The sequence below is a fragment of the Nesoenas mayeri genome (assembly GCF_963082525.1).
Source record: "Nesoenas mayeri genome assembly, chromosome: 10".
Lineage (NCBI taxonomy): Eukaryota > Metazoa > Chordata > Aves > Columbiformes > Columbidae > Nesoenas > Nesoenas mayeri.
In genome coordinates, this window is record NC_137560.1 from 4,904,008 (window position 1) to 4,922,299 (window position 18,292).

An 18,292-nucleotide genomic window follows, 5' to 3' on the forward strand; every position below is an offset into this window, starting at 1 on the left:
GTGCGGAGTTCTATGGAAAAACATAAGCTAATTTAGATATCTGAAGCAGTGAATGCCATGTAATTTCTGAGGAGAGTTGTGTGATGTTTTAAACCTTTGTGCTTGATGAGATAATGACTTGCTACAATAACCTTTCAGAAGCAAAATCGTGGCTTTAATTATAGCTTGGCTCACATGAAAATGATTTTGCTGCCTCGTAGCCTCTGCCCAGCATTTCTGTGTTAGCAGTCAGCTACCGGGCTTGGCACAACTCGCTGTGTTTGATCAAGAGGCATAAGAGTAACATCAGAAACGTTTAGAGAAGACAATTAAGGGACATTAGTGAGACTGTGTGGGAAGTCCCTGCTCTGCTTTAATGAAATGGATTCACTTTTTTTTCCCATAATGTCTTATTTTGCTTTCTGTTCCTAAGTGTGGTGGGGGCAGAAATCTGCCCCTCTTGCCTTGGGGATACATTTTGATTCACAAGAAGGGATCTGGGAAAGGGGAAAAACCTCCCCGTTATTTTGTCTTGCCCAAATCTCTTGGCAGGGAGAATGAAACCGGGGTGATGGGGACAGGTCACTGTGCTGCCAGGTCATGTTTTCCTGAAGCACTTGCATTATGTTCCTCAAGGAATCGGTACCGTTTTCTGGACGTTCCCCTGGTTTGCAGCACTGGAGCTTTGAAGGAGTCAGGTTTGAGCTGTGAGTAGAAAAGAAAGCAGAAAGGTAACTTGTGATATAGCCAGACGTGCACTTCTCACCTCAGATGTAACGATTCTGTTTGAAAACTGGGAGGAAATCCCGTAGCCCTCAGGCCTCCCAATAATGTTCAGTCTGTGCCTTATGTACAATAGCTTTTCTCCATTGTAAATAACTGTTCAATGAGCAAAACAACAAAGAGCATTTTCTATAGAGTTTAGAAGAGCTGAAGAAAGAAGAATGAACTATTTATAAAGAAAAAAATAGTAGAGTACCCCCAACTCACTCGTTGGTCATCAGTGTGGGGTGGGTTGGTTGGTTGTTTAATTTCAAATGAAATTTCCACTATATTTCAACGTTTTTTTAAAAAATCTTAATAACAAGAAAGCAGGCAGGGCAGAGTTACGCCGGGCAGGGGAGCCTAAGTCAGTTAAGTGGAATCTTTACAATATTTCTCTCAAACGTTTTTGCTTTCCTCTTGGTTTTTAAGCTGGTGACCCAGCATTATATCCTGGTCACCTCCAATGTCTTAATCCAGTGTTTACTTCTAGCTGTAAAAAGAATCCTTTTGTCTCTTGGGAAGGAAGAGACAATTCTATATTGAACAATCTTTGAAACTCAGGGAAGTATAAAGAATTCTAAATTCCTCAACCCCCCAGAAAAGCAGATGGGTGTCTGACCACAGAACCACAGAATGTCAGGGGTTGAAGGGCCCTGGAAAGCTCATCCAGTGCAATCCCCCCATGGAGCAGGAACACCCAGATGAGGTTACACAGGAAGGTGTCCAGGCAGGTTGGAATGTCTGCACAGAAGGAGACTCCACAACCCCCTGGGCAGCCTGGGCCAGGCTCTGACACCCTCACCAGGAACAAGTTTCTTCTCATCTTTAAGTGGAACCTCCTGTGTTCCAGTTTGCACCCATTGCCCCTTGTCCTGTCACTGGTTGTCACCAGAAGAGCCTGGCTCCATCCTCCTGACACTCCCCCTTTCCATATTGATCCCCAGGAATGAGTCCCCCCTCAGTGTCCTCTTGTCCAGCTCCAGAGCCCCAGCTCCCTCAGCCTTTCCTCACACGGGAGATGCTCCACTCCCTTCAGCATCTTGGTGGCTGCGCTGGACTCTCTGCAGCAGTTCCCTGTCCTGCTGGAACTGAGGGGCCACAACTGGACACAAGATTCCAGGTGTGGTCTCCCCAGGGCAGAGCAGAGGGGCAGGAGAACCTCTCTGACCTACTGACCACCCCCTTCTAACCCACCCCAGGTACCATTGGCTTCCTGGCCACAAGGGCCCAGTGCTGGCTCATGGTCACCCTGCTGTCCCCAGGACCCCCAGCTCCCTTTCCCCTACACTGCTCTCCAACAGGTGGATGTTCTAGGGCAGCAGGGCAGGACTGTTATGCCCCCAAGATCTATTCTCGTATTTTCCCACTTCCCAAGGCTGTTTTCTGTCCACGTTCCTGCGCTGGTGACCGGGTGAGGTCCGACACTTGCTCTGCTCCCACGCCCTGAGGCGAGAGGGCTGGTTCTGCCCTGTAAGGCCCGTCTGGCTGTGAAGGGGAACGGGCAGTTCTGGGCTTCTAGCAAATCGAAGCTTCCTGGGTTTGTTTTCTAAAAAGCAAAAGCCCTGACACACTGCACAGTACCAGAGAGACTGCGCTAGGCGCCAGAGACTCGTGAGAACAGGCTCCTGCTCCCGCAGCGCCCTGAGCTCCCTCTCTCCCGCAGCGCCGAGCTACGGCACATGGTGCTCGCACGGGTTTTAGGTGAATAGTTCTGGATTGTTGGTTATTCCCCATATGTATTAAAGAAATAGAATTCTATTTTTTCCTTTCCCTTCTTCTTCCCAAGCAAATCTAATTAGGAGTATAGGCCTACTCCTGCTATTTGAAATCAGCATTCAGGACTTGATAGTATAAGCACAGCTGATAAATCTGTATGTGAATGCAGTTTGGTTTTGTAGTGGTGGTGTTTTGTTGTGGGTTTTTTTTCCCTAGCCTGCTCTATTTTTTTACTTAATGATGACAACTGTCCCTTAAAGTCGGAGGGATTCCATTTTGATGTTAAAAGGAACTTCTCTGCCGAAATTATTGCTCTTATGAAGAAGTTGTATTTTACAGACGTGGCCATTGTGGATTCCAGCTGGTACCTATGAATATTTATCTTCCTATCCATATGTATAATTTATCTTCCACGTGCAGTAAATACACGTCTACATGTAAAGACATTAATTTTTTTAAGCTGTTCACGATACGCTGTGCAAGTTAAATAGCACCCAATCTCAGTGAAAATGACTGTAAATGAAACAGCTTCCCCACAGGGTTCCCAGCAACACTCTGTTCCTTTGTCTAATTGTCTCAAATTTAATTTGGTGGTGAACTCGCTATAGATTAAACAGTAATAAGTCACTATTTGTGGAATTTGTACATAAGGAATCAGAGTAGGTCAAAGCAGAGTTATGAAAAAGCGCTCGTTTTTAACAATGCTGTTCAGTCACCACTGCAAGTTTGCTATTCAAACTCTATGTCTAGAGTATCAAACTACAAGGTTCAGGTGGTTTTAAGAGCTATTTTAGTAACAGTCATTTTACAGCACTCGTGGTGTTCCCCCAGGGTCCCTGTGCAGCCTGAAGCCGAGAACCGTTGTGGTCTCTGTGTGAACACAGACAAAAGTGATTTCCATGCTCGCTATGGGAAGGTCTTGGCACCCTTCAGACAGGAGCACTTCTGTGTCAGGCTCCATACCTTCATTATCTACAGATGCTGTTAATTATAGCACATCTTGAGAGGTGTGAACGTAAGTGCAGAGTGTGGGATTCTAAGAAACCCAGTGAAAGTAATCACAATTTTCTACAGGTTTGGTTGAAGTTCATGTTTAAAAGTCTGTGTATGCAAGCAACTGCAGAGCTGTCACTCTGCTAACAGCAGCCAGACACAAGGGATTCGTGTTTTATAGAGGGAAACAGGATGGCTAAAGATGGATGTATCTCGTTGCAGATGTGACGAATACGTCACACAGCTGGATGAAATGCAGCGGCAGCTGGCGGCAGCCGAGGATGAGAAGAAGACTCTGAACTCCTTGCTGCGGATGGCTATCCAGCAGAAACTGGCACTGACCCAGCGCCTGGAGCACCTGGAGCTGGACCACGAGCAGTCCAAAAGGGTGCGCACAAAATCCGCCTCCAAGGCCAAGAGCGGTAACCCCAGCGTAAGTCACGTTCGGTCCTGTGGAGACAGGTCTGAAGGATCTGTCCTTAACAACCAGGTTTTTTGTAGCGAGAAATACAAAATCTATTGTGACTAGGACACGTGTGTAGAAAAAAAATCGTATTATGCATCTTATTTTATGCTGTAACTGTCAGCGTAAATCCCCACTATCTAATGTCGCAGTGAGTTGACTTGTACTAGTATGTTGTTGAACCAGGTAATACAGATTGTATTATGGTGGTCTTAACTGTAACGGATTCATAAGTATGGGGATGCTATTAACGAGTTAACAGTGGAAAGGAATTAGCTTTTTCCACAATTAACATGTATGGGTTTTGCTGTTTATGGTAAGTGTTAAAAGAGTACACCTGATAGAGTATATCGGGTGCTACTAACTGTAGTTTGTGTAGGCACAGACGTGATCCTTTCTCCAGGGTTGCAGCATACTTCAATAAATGCGGTCACAGACAGAAACGAACAGAAAACCTTCCTTGTTATTGTGGCTGAAGAAGTGATGAAAGGCAGATGTTAAAATTAGAGGTTTGTCTTGAAAATGCAGAGCATTTTGAAACTGGAACCAAACTTCATTTGCCTATTGTGGCAGATATTGAGAACTTGCTGTCATATCACCACTGCCCAGAGTCCTAAAGCTTTTATGGGCTATAAAAGCTAGAAAAAGCTTGGTAGGGTACGTTATTTACACTCTGCTTCCCTCTCTTCAGAGGGTTAACCAGAAGAAACTTGCACATTTATATTTAAAATATGCAATATTTACCCCATCTGATATAAAACTTAAAAGTTGAAGAATTGGGATCCTACCCGGTAGACAGTTCCACTTTAAGAAGTTATGCTGTGGAAAAGTGTCATGTCCTGAAAGGATCTTTGTGGTCTCGTGTTGCTCCTTGCAAGCGTAACACTTGGAAAGCATCTGTTTTATATATTACTGTAGCCACACAACCTATATGTGTAGAATTAATGTGACTATGGTCTAGTATTGTCGGTCACAAACCAGTTTTTCTCAGCTAGCAGTATTAATTGAAATAGGATAGTATTTCAGAGCTCTGATCATTTTTTTTAATTACACAAACGAAATTGCATTCCTTATGCAAGCAGATGTTTCACAGGGCTCTACATTATAGGCACAGGAAATTGAACCAGATCATCCTGCTGATAATTATTTATGAAGTAGCTTAGCATAGATATTAATCTTTAAAAACAAATGAACCTTCGTCTGCTATTGACGTTTTAAGGAGCCTTTTTAGCCTCTTAATTACAATATGTTTGATAATATAAAAGTGTACTTCATAATTGGTGCCTACATAAGAGAAAAAGGTCGAAAACGTTGCTTCTGAAATCGTGGCAAATTCACGGAGCACAAGGCGGCACGCTTGCTTCTTCGAACCAGAGTTTCAAAGTGCCTAGCCTCACGCTTTATTTTAATGTAAAGCCCTGTTCATTTTGTACTCTTTGGAATAATTTTGTATGCCTATAGTATTACTAAAAGCAACGCGAGTCTGCTTGCTAGCGCTGTTTTCTAAAGCCATTCCAACGTCGCTGGTGTGGCGCTGCCTCATCTCACCACCATTTCTCGGAGCCGGTCGGCAGCTGCTCCTCCGCATCGCCGCTCTGCCTATAAGTAGCCAGGAGACGTCACGGTGCTAAGAGAAGGTGATAAGGAGCACAGGGAGGGGAAACTACAGGTGACTAGGGCTTCTCAGATATTGGAGGGACACAGGCAAAAGATTCTAAATTCATACAATGAGACTTGAAACAAATGGGACTAGAAACCTGGCTGCAAAGCTGGGAACCATCCCAATGTCAAGCACCAGAATTGCGTTGAGAGGAGGAAAGAACCCCCTCGAGTGATTGAGGTCTAATACGTTGCTCAAACGTCACTGCTTGAGAAGTTTAAACAAACGGCAATTCTGGCTTTAGAAACTAGGCCCTGTGCATCTATTATTACTTTTTTTTAGAAAACACTGAATTCTCCTGCATTTGAGCTTTAATATTGCAAAGAGCAGGTTGGATATTTTAGAAGCGAGACATCTTTGAACAATTTTCAATCCTGCTTTTCTCTTCTTTGCTGCACAATCTTCCAAAAGGCCTTTATTCTTCTCCTTCCTGCATTAATTGTAGTTTTAAGAAAGACTTGAGAAAAGCAGGCATTTGAGTGCTAACTTTCTCTGCTGCAGTAGCAACAGTGACGGTTTTGCTTCCGCTCTGCTAGGGAGCTTTTATACAATTTTCACTGCTTCCACGTCTCTGCTGGCAGTATTTTTGGAAAATACTAATGGCAAGAAGGTGAATTGGAGAAACGAATTGAATGCATTGTTAAATTCACTAGAACCTTCTGTAAAGCTTTCAGTGTTACCAGACGGTGACTATTACTATCAGTCTTCGCTCACACTTTCAGTTCCAAGTATGAGCAATGTTGCTATTAGCCCGATAGTCTTAGTAGTCATTTCCATCTTCATTCATTTATGTGAACCTTTAAAACACAAGAAAGCCAACCTGCCCACTATTTGAGCTTGTCAAGGTGATGGTTTAACTTCTTGTAGCACCTGATCTGAACAGAAATGAGGAATGGTGGTAAGGCGACTTGATCCTGCTGTTTCTGTGTTTAGATGTTATTTAAGATTGACTCTTGTAATTCTTGGTTAACAATTTCTTGAAACGTACATTTGCTGTAAGTCTCTCGTATCACTTCCAATGGGTTGGGATAACGCATGGAGGATTTCTTAGGCCGTCACCTACCTCTGCGAGCAGGCTCCTCAGGACGCTGTTCTCTGCATGATCCGCTGACCCGCATGTTTCTGGAGACCTAAAGCTTCACTGGAAATGTTCCTTGCACATTCACGGCCGTTCACTTGTGCTTCAACAGCAAAGCTTTATTCAGTACTTGTAAGAAACCTTCTTTCTGCAGAGCTGCCGCTTCCAGGCGAAGCGCTTGGAGAGCCCCTTCCCACCCCCCGTCTAACAGACCCCAGCCCACTAACCCGCTTGCGCAGCACTCGTGGCTTCAGTTCTTTCATAGAGAAATAAACAGTGTTGTTGGTTTGGTTTTTCCCTAATGCTATTTTATTTTTCCGTTTTTCAGCTGTAGAGTAGTCCCTGGAGAAGGCCTTTCCAGCAGGGTAACAGCATTTCTTAGCCTCTTTCGTTCTGGTTAAATGTGGTAGCACAAAGAATGGAAACCACTGACCCCATCCTAACTTTTGAAAACACCTTTTCCCATGTACTACCTGAAACTTCCCTTCTATGCCTGAAGCTATAAAACAAACAAGCTTTACCTGTAAGTGCTGCTGCAGTAAGAAAACTTACAAGTGCTGAAGAAACCTGCAAATGTAACGATCACCGTATTAGTTGATGATCTACTAGAAACGTTCGGGTGGGGGAATTTTGTATTTCATTGCAGACGCTCAGTTTTTTATCTGATTGTTAAACCTGTGCACTTTTGATATTTGGATATTTTTCTTTAGCTTCTTTAATTCCTTATGTAGAAGAGTTTATAAGATGGTTTGTGGTCATAGTCTCCCTCCGGTTTGGGCTTGTGATCTTGGAATTTGTACGGCAGAGATTTTGTTAGGGGCTCTAGATTGTGATTAGAAAAGAGATTGGACAAAAGCAGGAGCTCTGCTAAACTGTGCTTCAGCTTTTTTATGATCATAAAAAGTTAAGTTTTATGTTTAAATTACTGATTTTTTTTTTAACTGCCATGTTCATTAAGAAATCCAGGGTATTCAAATTCTGGGGTTTTTTTCATATTGTATTATTATTCTTAGGAATAGTTCAATGTAACAAGAAGAAAACTTGACTTTGCTCTGGTTAAAACAGTAATAGGCACTTGAAAAATATTAAATAACTAGTATTAACTATAAATATCAGAATTCCTGGGTTTTAGGAAGTTGAAGTATTAGTGATTAACAGAATTTTATACAACTGTACCAGTGAAATTCCAAATTGGAATTGTTTTGTTACTTTTTCATTTTATTGTGCCAAATTATGGTACATTTAGAAAGGAAAATTCTAAAGTTGTCAATGATAGGGTGTGACTTCTCAGCGCCTTTCTGTCATTCATTATTGCCAGTAGTGCCTTTAATCAGTTGAAGGGAGACTCTTAGGGTAGCGTAGGCTGAGTCCTGCAACTTAGAAGAAACGGAACGGCTGGTTTGGAGTTTATTAAAGACGTGGAGCAATAAGTGCAAAGTGAACTCCCCTTTTGCACATTTTTAATGGGTAGTCTTACTATAGAGATTATATATTCAAGGAATTGTAAAAAATTCTGTTAGTCAATGATATTTCATCATGCAAATTCAGGGGTATAGAGGAAAAAAAACAAAACCTACAAACAAACCCAAATACACTTTGGGAACCAAATGGACTCATGCTGAGCAAATGAGCAAGATGTCTGAACACGTTTGTGGTAACAGTACAGAGAACGTATCAGGAATATTGCTGTTATGTTAGCTTTGTACGGTGGTGGACGCAGTTAACCATAGTGTCGTTTGCAAACGAGAACAACAAAACGTCGGGATCTTCTCTTGCATGTTGTATCTAATCAGTGTAATTTCAGGAAACAGAAATGGAGAAGCGCATCAACAAGCTGTCCCGACCCCGGCCGCTTGTTGAGGCTCATCCGAACGATTGAATTGATACTCGCCGCGGGGAAACCTTCCCGCTCCTTACAAAAGTACAAATTGAAATAATATTGCCAGCTGGGAGAAGATTTCTGTTTCCTGGAACAAGAAGCATAATTATTCCTAGATGTGGGGACTTATACTTCCATCTTCTGTTACAGTATTGATTCATAAGGAATATTGTTGCATTTAAAATTACTACATTTGTATGTGGGTATTTATTTGAAATGATGTCAAAGTACTGTATTACGTTTTATGTGCATTACCTTTTAGTGGTGGATTGGTCTCCATTTAACGTCATATGCATGTGTTCTTGCCAAGTAACCTTTACACAGATCTGAAAAAAGAAATGTTAAAGAAAAAAATGTGGAAACTTCTTAAAAGTATATCTGTGTGTTCATTGGATAACCTTAGGAGGTATAGAAGGCAAAACGTTACTTCTAAATTAATAAAAAAGCATTTAATGTAGGAAAGCAATCTGCCTGCGTAAAGGTAGTCACATTGGCAGTATCAATAAAAGAGAAAAGGAATTGCGTTTTCTGCTTGTTGGTTTTGTGTTTGAAGAAGGTGCCGTTGCAATCGGCTGCTCTTTCAGCGCGGGGCCAAATGAACGCTCCTTCTTATCTGAGACAAATGGGAAACTTAAACCCAAGTTCACTGCAGAACTGGAAGGTTAATTCTCCGTGCTCCTATTTGGGAGCATCCTCTGGGCTGTTTGCGGAGGTTTTCCTGGGGTGGTTGTGGCGTGACCAGGCTGGTGTAACCGGCGTCACTCACCAGCCGCGGCCACTTGTTCTGGCGTGGGAAAGGGAATAAATGCTTTTGGTGACAGGGGTGACGCGTTCCTGAAACTACATCTTAATTTCTCATATACTCTCCAAAATGTGTTGGATTATGTTTATCCAGCAGAATTAGCAGAGACACCCCTGAAGGACCATGATTGAAGTCTGAGGGCGAGGCTGAGGTTTGCCCCACGGATTCAAGGATATTCCTGGCTTAATGAACTGATATTGGCCCCTACTAATACCAAGTCTGGCTTTATACTGTAGTTTAACAACTCTTATGTCCCCGGGCAGGACTCTTAGAACTATTGTGCTTACTGTTTGTGTAGCTGCCCACAGTCAGGGCGTTACACCAGCTGACCCGTGTTATAACTGGAGAGCAACGTGACAGTTTTTACTGAGGCATCAAAAAGGCTTGTTGAATTGTGTGCGATAAACTCGCAGAGCGTATCTGCTGGGGCACTCGCCCTGATTGCAGAGTTCTGCATTTGCAATAACGGGGGCTTTACCTGCAGGGTCATCTAAGGGAGAAACATTATAGAGACACACGCAAATGGCAGCGGAACAGCCCTGTTGAAATAGTAAAATGCCATGAGTCAAAGATGCTTTAATAAGAAAACCGTAGATTATTTAGATTAAAAGCTTGTCTAGGAAAGAGCTATGGATTAAAACATGAATTTGTGTTACTCTTTTCCGTGTAGAAGGGAGGGAACGTCGCCCATGCGTCCCGGGGGTCACCGGCCGCGGTCCAGCTGCAGATGTTGCTGGGTTGGGTCTCTGGGAAGGAATCTGCCAGCTCACATCACGCTCCTGCTGCCTTGGATTCAGTGCTGCAGTGCTGGTCACTCCCTTCTGGCACGTGAGGGTTCAACACCGGCTACTGACTTCCCAGAGGAGGAACGGGGCCGATTTTCAGATGGGCTTAGGTGCCTCAAGATAAGGAGAAGCAGACCTGAAAGTCCCCATGTACCTCATTTTACAGGATGAAGGCGAAGAAAAGGCGTAGGTGCTTTTTGGAGATCCCACTGGATAAGACGGTAAAATTCAGCTACACAAATATTTACAGAAGTTACGGTTTCAAAAATAGATTGGCAGTCTTTGTGGTTTTTGAAGGCTGATGATGTAGATTGACCTACAGGACCAGGAAACGGTGTTTTTCCACACAAAGACTTAGGGAAAACAAGGAAAAACTATGACCATCACCTCTGTGAGCTCAAAAACAAGCAAAGCAGCTAGTTAGTGTGATTGTTTTGAGTATTATATTGAATGTTTATATACAGAAGTTTCAAGCAAATATTCATTAGTGGTTGCTGAGAAAAACAATTGTGTACAAGCTACTCAAAAGAGGATTTCATCCTATTCCTCTCTTTTAAGAGTAAGCGGTGGATGGTAGTTCTGCTTCTCAGTGCAAAAGGGAGGGAACTGTCTTTCCTTTAATCTGAGACCTGATCTCGAACGCTGAATCTGTGTCTGCCACTTTGGGACATGCTGCTCTTAACCATCGCATTTTGTAATAATCAAGAGAAGTGCTTGTAAAATGACCATGAGCCAGCACTGGGCCCCTGTGGCCAGGAAGCCAATGGGACCTGGAGTGGGTTAGAAGGAGGTGGTCAGTAGGTCAGAGAGGTTCTCCTGCCCCTCTGCTCTGCCCTGGGGAGACCACACCTGGAATCTTGTGTCCAGCTGTGGCCCCTCAGTTCCAGCAGGACAGGGAACTGCTGGAGAGAGTCCAGCGCAGCCAACAAGATGCTGGAGGGAGTGGAGCATCTCCCGTGTGAGGAAAGGCTGAGGGAGCTGGGGCTCTGGAGCTGGACAAGAGGACACTGAGGGGGGACTCATTCCTGGGGATCAATATGGAAAGGGGCAGTGTCAGGAGGATGGAGCCAGGCTCTTCTGGTGACAACCAGTGACAGGACAAGGGGCAATGGGTGCAAACTGGAACACAGGAGGTTCCACTGAAAGATGAGAAGAAACTTGTTTGGGGTGAGGGTGTCAGAGCCTGGCCCAGGCTGCCCAGGGGGTTGTGGAGTCTCCTTCTGTGCAGACATTCCAACCCGCCTGGACACCTTCCTGTGTAACCTCATCTGGGTGTTCCTGCTCCATGGGGGGATTGCACTGGATGAGCTTTCCAGGGCCCTTCAACCCCTGGCATTCTGGGATTCTGTGAAAATGTCTTAGATCCAGTAAATGCATTTAAAATGGAAAGAAAAAAAAAAAAGCAAAGAAGCGAACAAGCTGGATCTGGTTCTAGATATTAAATCAGACCTTTTCTGAAGTAAGGATAACGTACCAAGCAGGAACAGTGTAATGAAAGCTGATTTTTGTGATTATGCTGGAGGAAACCAGAGAGAAAGTTTAAATTGTACTTAAACCGTAGTATATTGTCCTAGGCAAATAGCAATATATATGTAATGTACTTCTTGCTGATTAAGGCTACGTACATGGGCAAAGCTCGGCTTAGGTGGATGCGGAAGCCATGAACACTGTGTCTTTTTACTGAATCAGATGTCGGGTTAGAAGGACACCCTGCAAAGGCCAGAAATTTACCTGCCCACATCTCTTTATGTTGCAAGAATTTTGAACAACTTTACATTTAAAATATTATCTCTGTGATTTCATTTCTTAAAATGTCAGCAGGTGGATATTTGAGTTGTGAATGTCCGGTACTAAACTACTATAATAGGCTTAATGGGCAGGAAAAACTTAAAAGCTCATGATTTAATAACAGTTTTAGATAGATCATACATAGTAAAAGAGAAGAATTTTTTAAAAGAAATTATTGCTAGTGCCTGCATAGTCCATTTTTCTCAATAACAGTATGTTTTCTGATACTGATGGTTACTGCTTTTCAAACAGCAATGTATTTGAGGAATTACAAAGCTCCGTATCTAAGGAGGGAAGGGAAAAACAACTGTTCATTTTAGTTTATGCTACTTTGTATTACTTGATGTTAACAAGATAGTTTCTCCTTTATCTTCTCCTTGAAACCTTTCTCCCTGTTTTTCACACAGAAATTGTAGGTGTAACTCAGGTGCGTGCTGACTTTAACTAAAGAAAACGCTCCATTGGGCAACTGCATAATCACAAACATTTTTCCCTTCATTTCTGGTGATGTGACCGTTTCTAACTAGACCAGTTTGTATCCTCATTCCAAATTATATTGAGAAAACAGGCAGCTTCAGCTAATCTCAAATGTTATTTAGCTTATTTTCCTGTGTGCGTTCTACCCTGGAATTGAAATTAATGCAGCTCGAGATTTTTTTCAAGAGATAAAGAGTGAAGTATTTGACCCAGCAGTAGGATATTCGCTTCCTGTTATCGCCAAATGAACCACGAGCCTTATTAAGCTGAGCATTCATCTGTCTCCGTTTAGAGGCCGGTGTTTCCGTCAGGGAGGAGCATTGAGCCGATGCTGCTGACAGCTTTGGGAGAAGGTTTTTGGAGTGTGATCTTACCTGAGTCTAAAGAATGGACTGAACTTGTGCTTTATTAGGGTGGGGAAAGCATTAATTCTTTTTAGCTGCCAGTCATGTGGTTATTTAGTAACAGGTCTCAAAAATAAGATTTGGTTTGTAAAAGCAAGTTATTTGTGGGTTTACCTTTCTCCATAAGGGCAGAATTCCCATCTATCACCAGTAAGAGGCCATGAAGTTGGTGCAGGTTTGGGGTGAAGCCGTGTGAGCAGCGGCTGCAGTCCCTGGGTTTGCTCAGCTGGAGCAGAGCAGACAGGGCAGAGCTCATGGGCTGCAGGTTCCTCAGCAGGAGCAGGAGGGGCAGGGTGAGCTCTGCTCTGTGACAGTGACAGAGCCCAGGGAACGGCAGGAACGTGTGCCAGGGAGGGTCAGCTGGACATGAGGAAAAGGTTCTTCCCCCAGAGGTGCTGGACACTGAACAGGCTCCCCAGGGAGGTGTCACGGCCCCAACCTGACAGTGTTCAAGAAGAGACTGGACAACGTCCTCAGACACACGGGGTGACCTGTGGGGTGTCCTGTGCAGGGACAGCAGCTGGACTTGATGATCCTTGGGGGTCCCTTCCTGCTCAGGACATTCTATGATCCTATGACTTTCATGCTTAGGGTGGCGAGTTGGTTTTGGTCAGTGCAAACACTCGGGTCAAACAGCTCAAGCGTGACCCGAGCAGCCCAGGAACGTGCTGCCGGTGCCTCACCCGCCGGGGACAGCTGCAGGGACAGCTGTTCATAGCTGCTTCAGCACTGGTAGTTACCACTACAGCCTGCCATGCCTCAGGTCTGCTGTGTTTCACATCTGTTGGCAAAAAGTCGGTGTTTACTCTTTCCTGACTCCAGATGCTTGAATCTGAATAACAAATCAGGTTACTGGGCAGACTCAGAACAGGGTGCAACTCTGTCAGTGTATCCAAAGGTGCTGCCACGATGAGGATGAAGTGGGGACCCAGCTAAGCTGAAGCAGCACATCTGACCGTGCTCAAAGAGCGGGGCCAAACAGAACTGACCACACAGTGTCAGCACTAAGTGTCAGCCCATGCTCCCCGCCCTCCGTCTGTTCTCCCTGGCGAGGCGGTCGTGGTCTTTGGCCTTCAGACCTGATGCCTTCAGATCTCGCCATGAACACAAGCGCTGCTTTTCTCATGCGGGTTCTTGTCATGCTGCTGGGTTTGTGCGAGCTGCTGAGAAGCCATTAGGTATCAGTTCCGGTCTCTGCTGATGTGACTTGAGGAACCAGCTGGAACAGGAATGAATCCAGTTTTGAGGCACCTGTTTCACAGGGCTCTTGGCTGTAACTGGCACCTTCTGCTGTGCTGCTGGCCGTTCATCAGAGGTGGTGGCACCTTCTAGATGTCTCTGAATTGCACCTTCCTATAGGCTGCCGGTGAAACTACAGGCCTGGCTTTGCATCACTGGGAGTGGGTTTTAGGGTTTGTGGGTTTCCCCAGTTACAGTTTTTGGGTACAATACCAGAATGGTAGGGGAAGAGAAAAAGTTTGCGTATTCAACTTCTACCTTTTTTCCTTTGTGCTGTGTGGATGAAAGCCTGGGTATTTTATTTTTTCTTTCAACAACATAGGAATGTACATGTATATATCTTTTCTGATTGAATGTTTACTTTCTGTAAAAAAAAATATTTGCTAAAAGCTTGCTTGGCTTTCAATTGGAACAATGAGGGTGTGGAATAGCTGAGAACACCTTACTTCTAAGAGCTGTTAGGCAGAGGCTAAAGGATCTTTCACCTCAGTAAAGTATGAGGTTGGGCTCTTCGTGCTGTTCTCAACCCCCCTGAGTCTCTGGAATTCCAGCCCAGAGAAGGGCTGAGCACTGAAGATGGTATTTGTGTTCTGCCTTTCCAATCTACTTGCAGAAGCTGGTTGGGCAGCAGAAAGTAGGGTAGGAATTCATGCCTTTTCCTCCTTCCCTTTGTCTCTTATTACCCTCAGAATCATTGTTGTCATGAGCTTTCCCGATTCCTCTTCTGACGTGGGTCAGACTCTTCACTCTCACCGGGAAGGCTCCTCCAAGAGCTGTAAAGAGCGACTGTCGCTTCTGCTGCTTCATCATACCCGCGGAGCTCAGGGCTCTTTTGAGAAACCAGACAGAACATCTGTCAGCAAATGGGCAACAAATCCATCTTCTTCCTTCTCTGTGTCATTTGTAAGGTGCAAAATTGTCATTGCTGCTTCCCCCGTTGCTCTGAAGGCCGGTTTTCACCTGTGTCCTGTTTCAGAAGGGATGTTACTTCCTCAGAGGCAGATAGAAGCTGCAAAAGCAGCCACTGCTCTAGCCCCAAATTCCTATTTGTAGAAAAAATGGTGTGTTTTTTTGGTGGGGGTGAGAAGGCGAAGTGGCAGGAAGAGAAATGATAAAGTGAGGAGAAAGGGTGTACGCATGGGGCGGATTTAAGAAAAGAGAGGGAGGTATGCAAGAAAATGAAAGAGGCAGCAAGGAAAAAATGGCAGCAAGGGGTTAGGATGGACTGTTGAGCAACGTGGAGCAGCTGGATGTGCCGTGGGCAGGGATTGTTTGGCATGACGCCTAGGAACAGCTCAATTCCAAAAAAGCAGCTGGCAATTTAGCGGAGTCTGGTAGTACAGACTGCATAGTGTGCGTTTCTCCATCTTAAAGGCATCAGCTAGCACGTTTACTGGCCACCAGGGGCTGGGGAGAGGCACATGAGGCTACAGAAAGAAGGAACAGTGTAAGAAAATGAGGAGAACGTGTGGGAGAGAAGTGTGTTCCTGGCGTGTTTGAGTGCTTTTGTGTGTGCTCTCCGAATGGCCCATGCAAGCCTCCTGGGCTGCAGCAATCCTCTTTCGGCTTGGTTCATACAATGAGTTCCTATCAAAGCACATCAGGATATTTCTTGTAATTAATATGAGGAATGTCAGTATCGTGTGTAAGCAGATACATTTGACTAGTCTTGAGTTAGGTTGCTTTTGAACATGGTTTTAACTAAACTAGTTTCCCTGTTGTTTTATTAAGAGGACTAAGCTTGCTGCCCCAGGTGCCCATGGAAAGCTCCGAGCCAAGGCAGCGTTGGTGCCAGTGCCAGCTAAAGCTAAAGGAGCCCGAACACTGGGACATGTTGTCCCAGTGATGGACACGCTCCAGGCAGGGCTAGGGGATCTGTCACCTTTAGTACCCACTGGAAATTGTGCAGAAAGTCATGGACAGAGAGGCAAGAAAGCCAGGAGGTGCCAGCCAGGTCCATGGAGAGGGGGCCAGAAGATCAGTGTGGGGGAACAATCTGTTGGAGAGCAGTGTAGGGGAAAGGGACCTGGGGGTCCTGGGGACAGCAGGGTGACCATGAGCCAGCACTGGGCCCTTGTGGCCAGGAAGCCAATGGGACCTGGGGTGGATTAGAAGGGGGTGGTCAGTAGGTCAGAGAGGTTCTCCTGCCCCTCTGCTCTGCCCTGGGGAGACCACACCTGGAATCTTGTGTCCAGTTGTGGCCCCTCAGCTCCAGCAGGACAGGGAACTGCTGCAGAGAGTCCAGCGCAGCCACCAAGATGCTGAAGGGAGTGGAGCATCTCCCGTGTGAGGAAAGGCTGAGGGAGCTGGGGCTCTGGAGCTGGACAAGAGGACACTGAGGGGGGACTCATTCCTGGGGATCAATACGGAAAGGGGGAGTGTCAGGAGGATGGAGCCAGGCTCTTCTGGTGACAACCAGTGACAGGACAAGGGGCAATGGGTGCAAACTGGAACACAAGAGGTTCCACTGAAAGATGAGAAGAAACTTGTTGGGGGTGAGGGTGTCAGAGCCTGGCCCAGGCTGCCCAGGGGGTTGTGGAGTCTCCTTCTGTGCAGACATTCCAACCCGCCTGGACACCTTCCTGTGTAACCTCATCTGGGTGTTCCTGCTCCATGGGGGGATTGCACTGGATGAGCTTTCCAGGGCCCTTCAACCCCTGACATTCTGGGATTCTGTGAATGTGGCAGTTGGTCCCTGACTGGTTTAGATCTTGCTCTTCACAGCTGTGCTGTCCCTGTGACAGCCACGTCGTGCCCAGCTCTCCCTTGCTCATATAAAGCCGGCACCTCTGCAACATCCTCACCAGGAGTCAGTCCCTCTTGGAGGGTTCGGTGCATTCGGTGCACACGGCTGTGTGAGGGCAGACACTGTGGTCAGTCCACTGTGCTGGTATGTTTACAGCAGAAGGCTGGCAATGTTCACACGATTGCAGACCACTAGGGCTCCTGCCACAGAATACAAGTATTCTCACGCGGAGTTGTTTAAGCCGGCCAGTCTAAAACTGCGCTCAGCAGCGTGAAGAAAATTCTTCCAAGTGAGTTTCAAGAGAGCAGAGGGAGGAAGAACACGAGCCCTCGCCAGGGGAAACCTGACCGGGGGAGACTTGACAGCAATGCTGGTTCTCTCACCTTGCTGCTTGTGGTTTTTATTCTTAGCGCCCAGCAAATCAAGGCATAAATTTGGACAAATGAGTTAAAATTTGTACTAGCAGATCAGTCTATGCAGCGTGGCTGGAGGGTCTGGCCACCTGCCTATTAAACCGTATTCTTTACAAGTCTGGCCACCACTGAAGATCTGAACTGTTTTTTCTTCTATGTGGCATTTGTGCTGAAAGTGCCAAATTTCCAGTTCAGCCCCCTCGTGCTCTGTTAGTTATAGAACCACTGAATTTCTGGAACAGCTCTCTTGGTAATCTCAGCTCTGTGAAATAAGATGGACTGTGGGCTAAGAGAAAGGGGGACAAATCTTGTTCCCATCTTTCCAAGAACTCTTTTGCAGATATCAGGATAAAAACAAACAAGCAAAAACCCAACAAAACACCCACAAACAAACTACAGAAGCCCAAATGCCAATGCTTAAATTTAGTGCCAGTGGCTGATTTTTGAGGTGTTGCCTATAAACCATTGCAATATTTTAAAAGGCAAAGCCTGTGCATAAGTACACTGAAGAATTCTCCTTCCTCTGTGCTCGCTGGGGCTTTTCCCAGCTCATCCTCAATGTATTCCTTGCCCTTCTCACGAGCTGCTGGTGGGGCAGGTTTGGAACGTGAAGCTTTATGAATGGTTATCACTGCTGCCACCGATTACCCTGAGAATCACGTGATGGACGATAAATAGAACACAAGTGCAAAGATTTTCTGCTTTTGTTTCTGGATCCCTCTGGTACCTCCAGCGTGTGCCATTTGTCAGTGCGCCACATCGTCAACCAGTTTGGGCTTAGGCTGGCCCTGCCATCACCAGGAACCTGCTGATTTTAATGCCCAGTAGGAATGGGATGTGGGCCAGCAAAAGCTGGTCAAGAGGCTTGACAGCGTGGTTGGCAACCAGCAAGAGCTCAGCTGCATCTTCCGCTTTGCTCGTCCTTAAACCAGAGTTTGAGACTTTGCTGTCTCAGAAGAGCATGGCTGAGATTTCATCAAGGGTGAGTACAGCAGCCTGTGGCCACTTCTGGGGGAGCTGGGTGCAAATAAGTGAGAACTTCCACATCTTTTTGGCTCACCGATTCCCAGCATTGCCGGTTTGCACGGGGTCTTTGTGAAAGGTC

At 45.4% G+C, this 18,292-nt stretch overlaps 1 protein-coding gene across 2 annotated transcripts in view; it reads left to right on the plus strand.

The window, feature by feature from the left end:
- Positions 1 to 7,117, plus strand: part of BICD2 (BICD cargo adaptor 2) — a gene marked incomplete at both ends in the record, with an annotated part of 88,698 nt that extends 81,581 nt beyond the window's left edge. Inside the window, 2 exons of one of the 2 annotated variants that reach the window (XM_080350634.1) lie at positions 3,676 to 3,886; positions 6,983 to 7,117. In XM_080350634.1, the coding sequence (XP_080206760.1) occupies positions 3,676 to 3,886; positions 6,983 to 6,988 (217 nt within the window). Of the gene's footprint in view, positions 1 to 3,675; positions 3,983 to 6,982 lie in introns of those variants that run through there. The other variant, XM_080350633.1, reaches the window with a different exon arrangement.
- Positions 7,118 to 18,292: the final 11,175 nt, after the last annotated feature.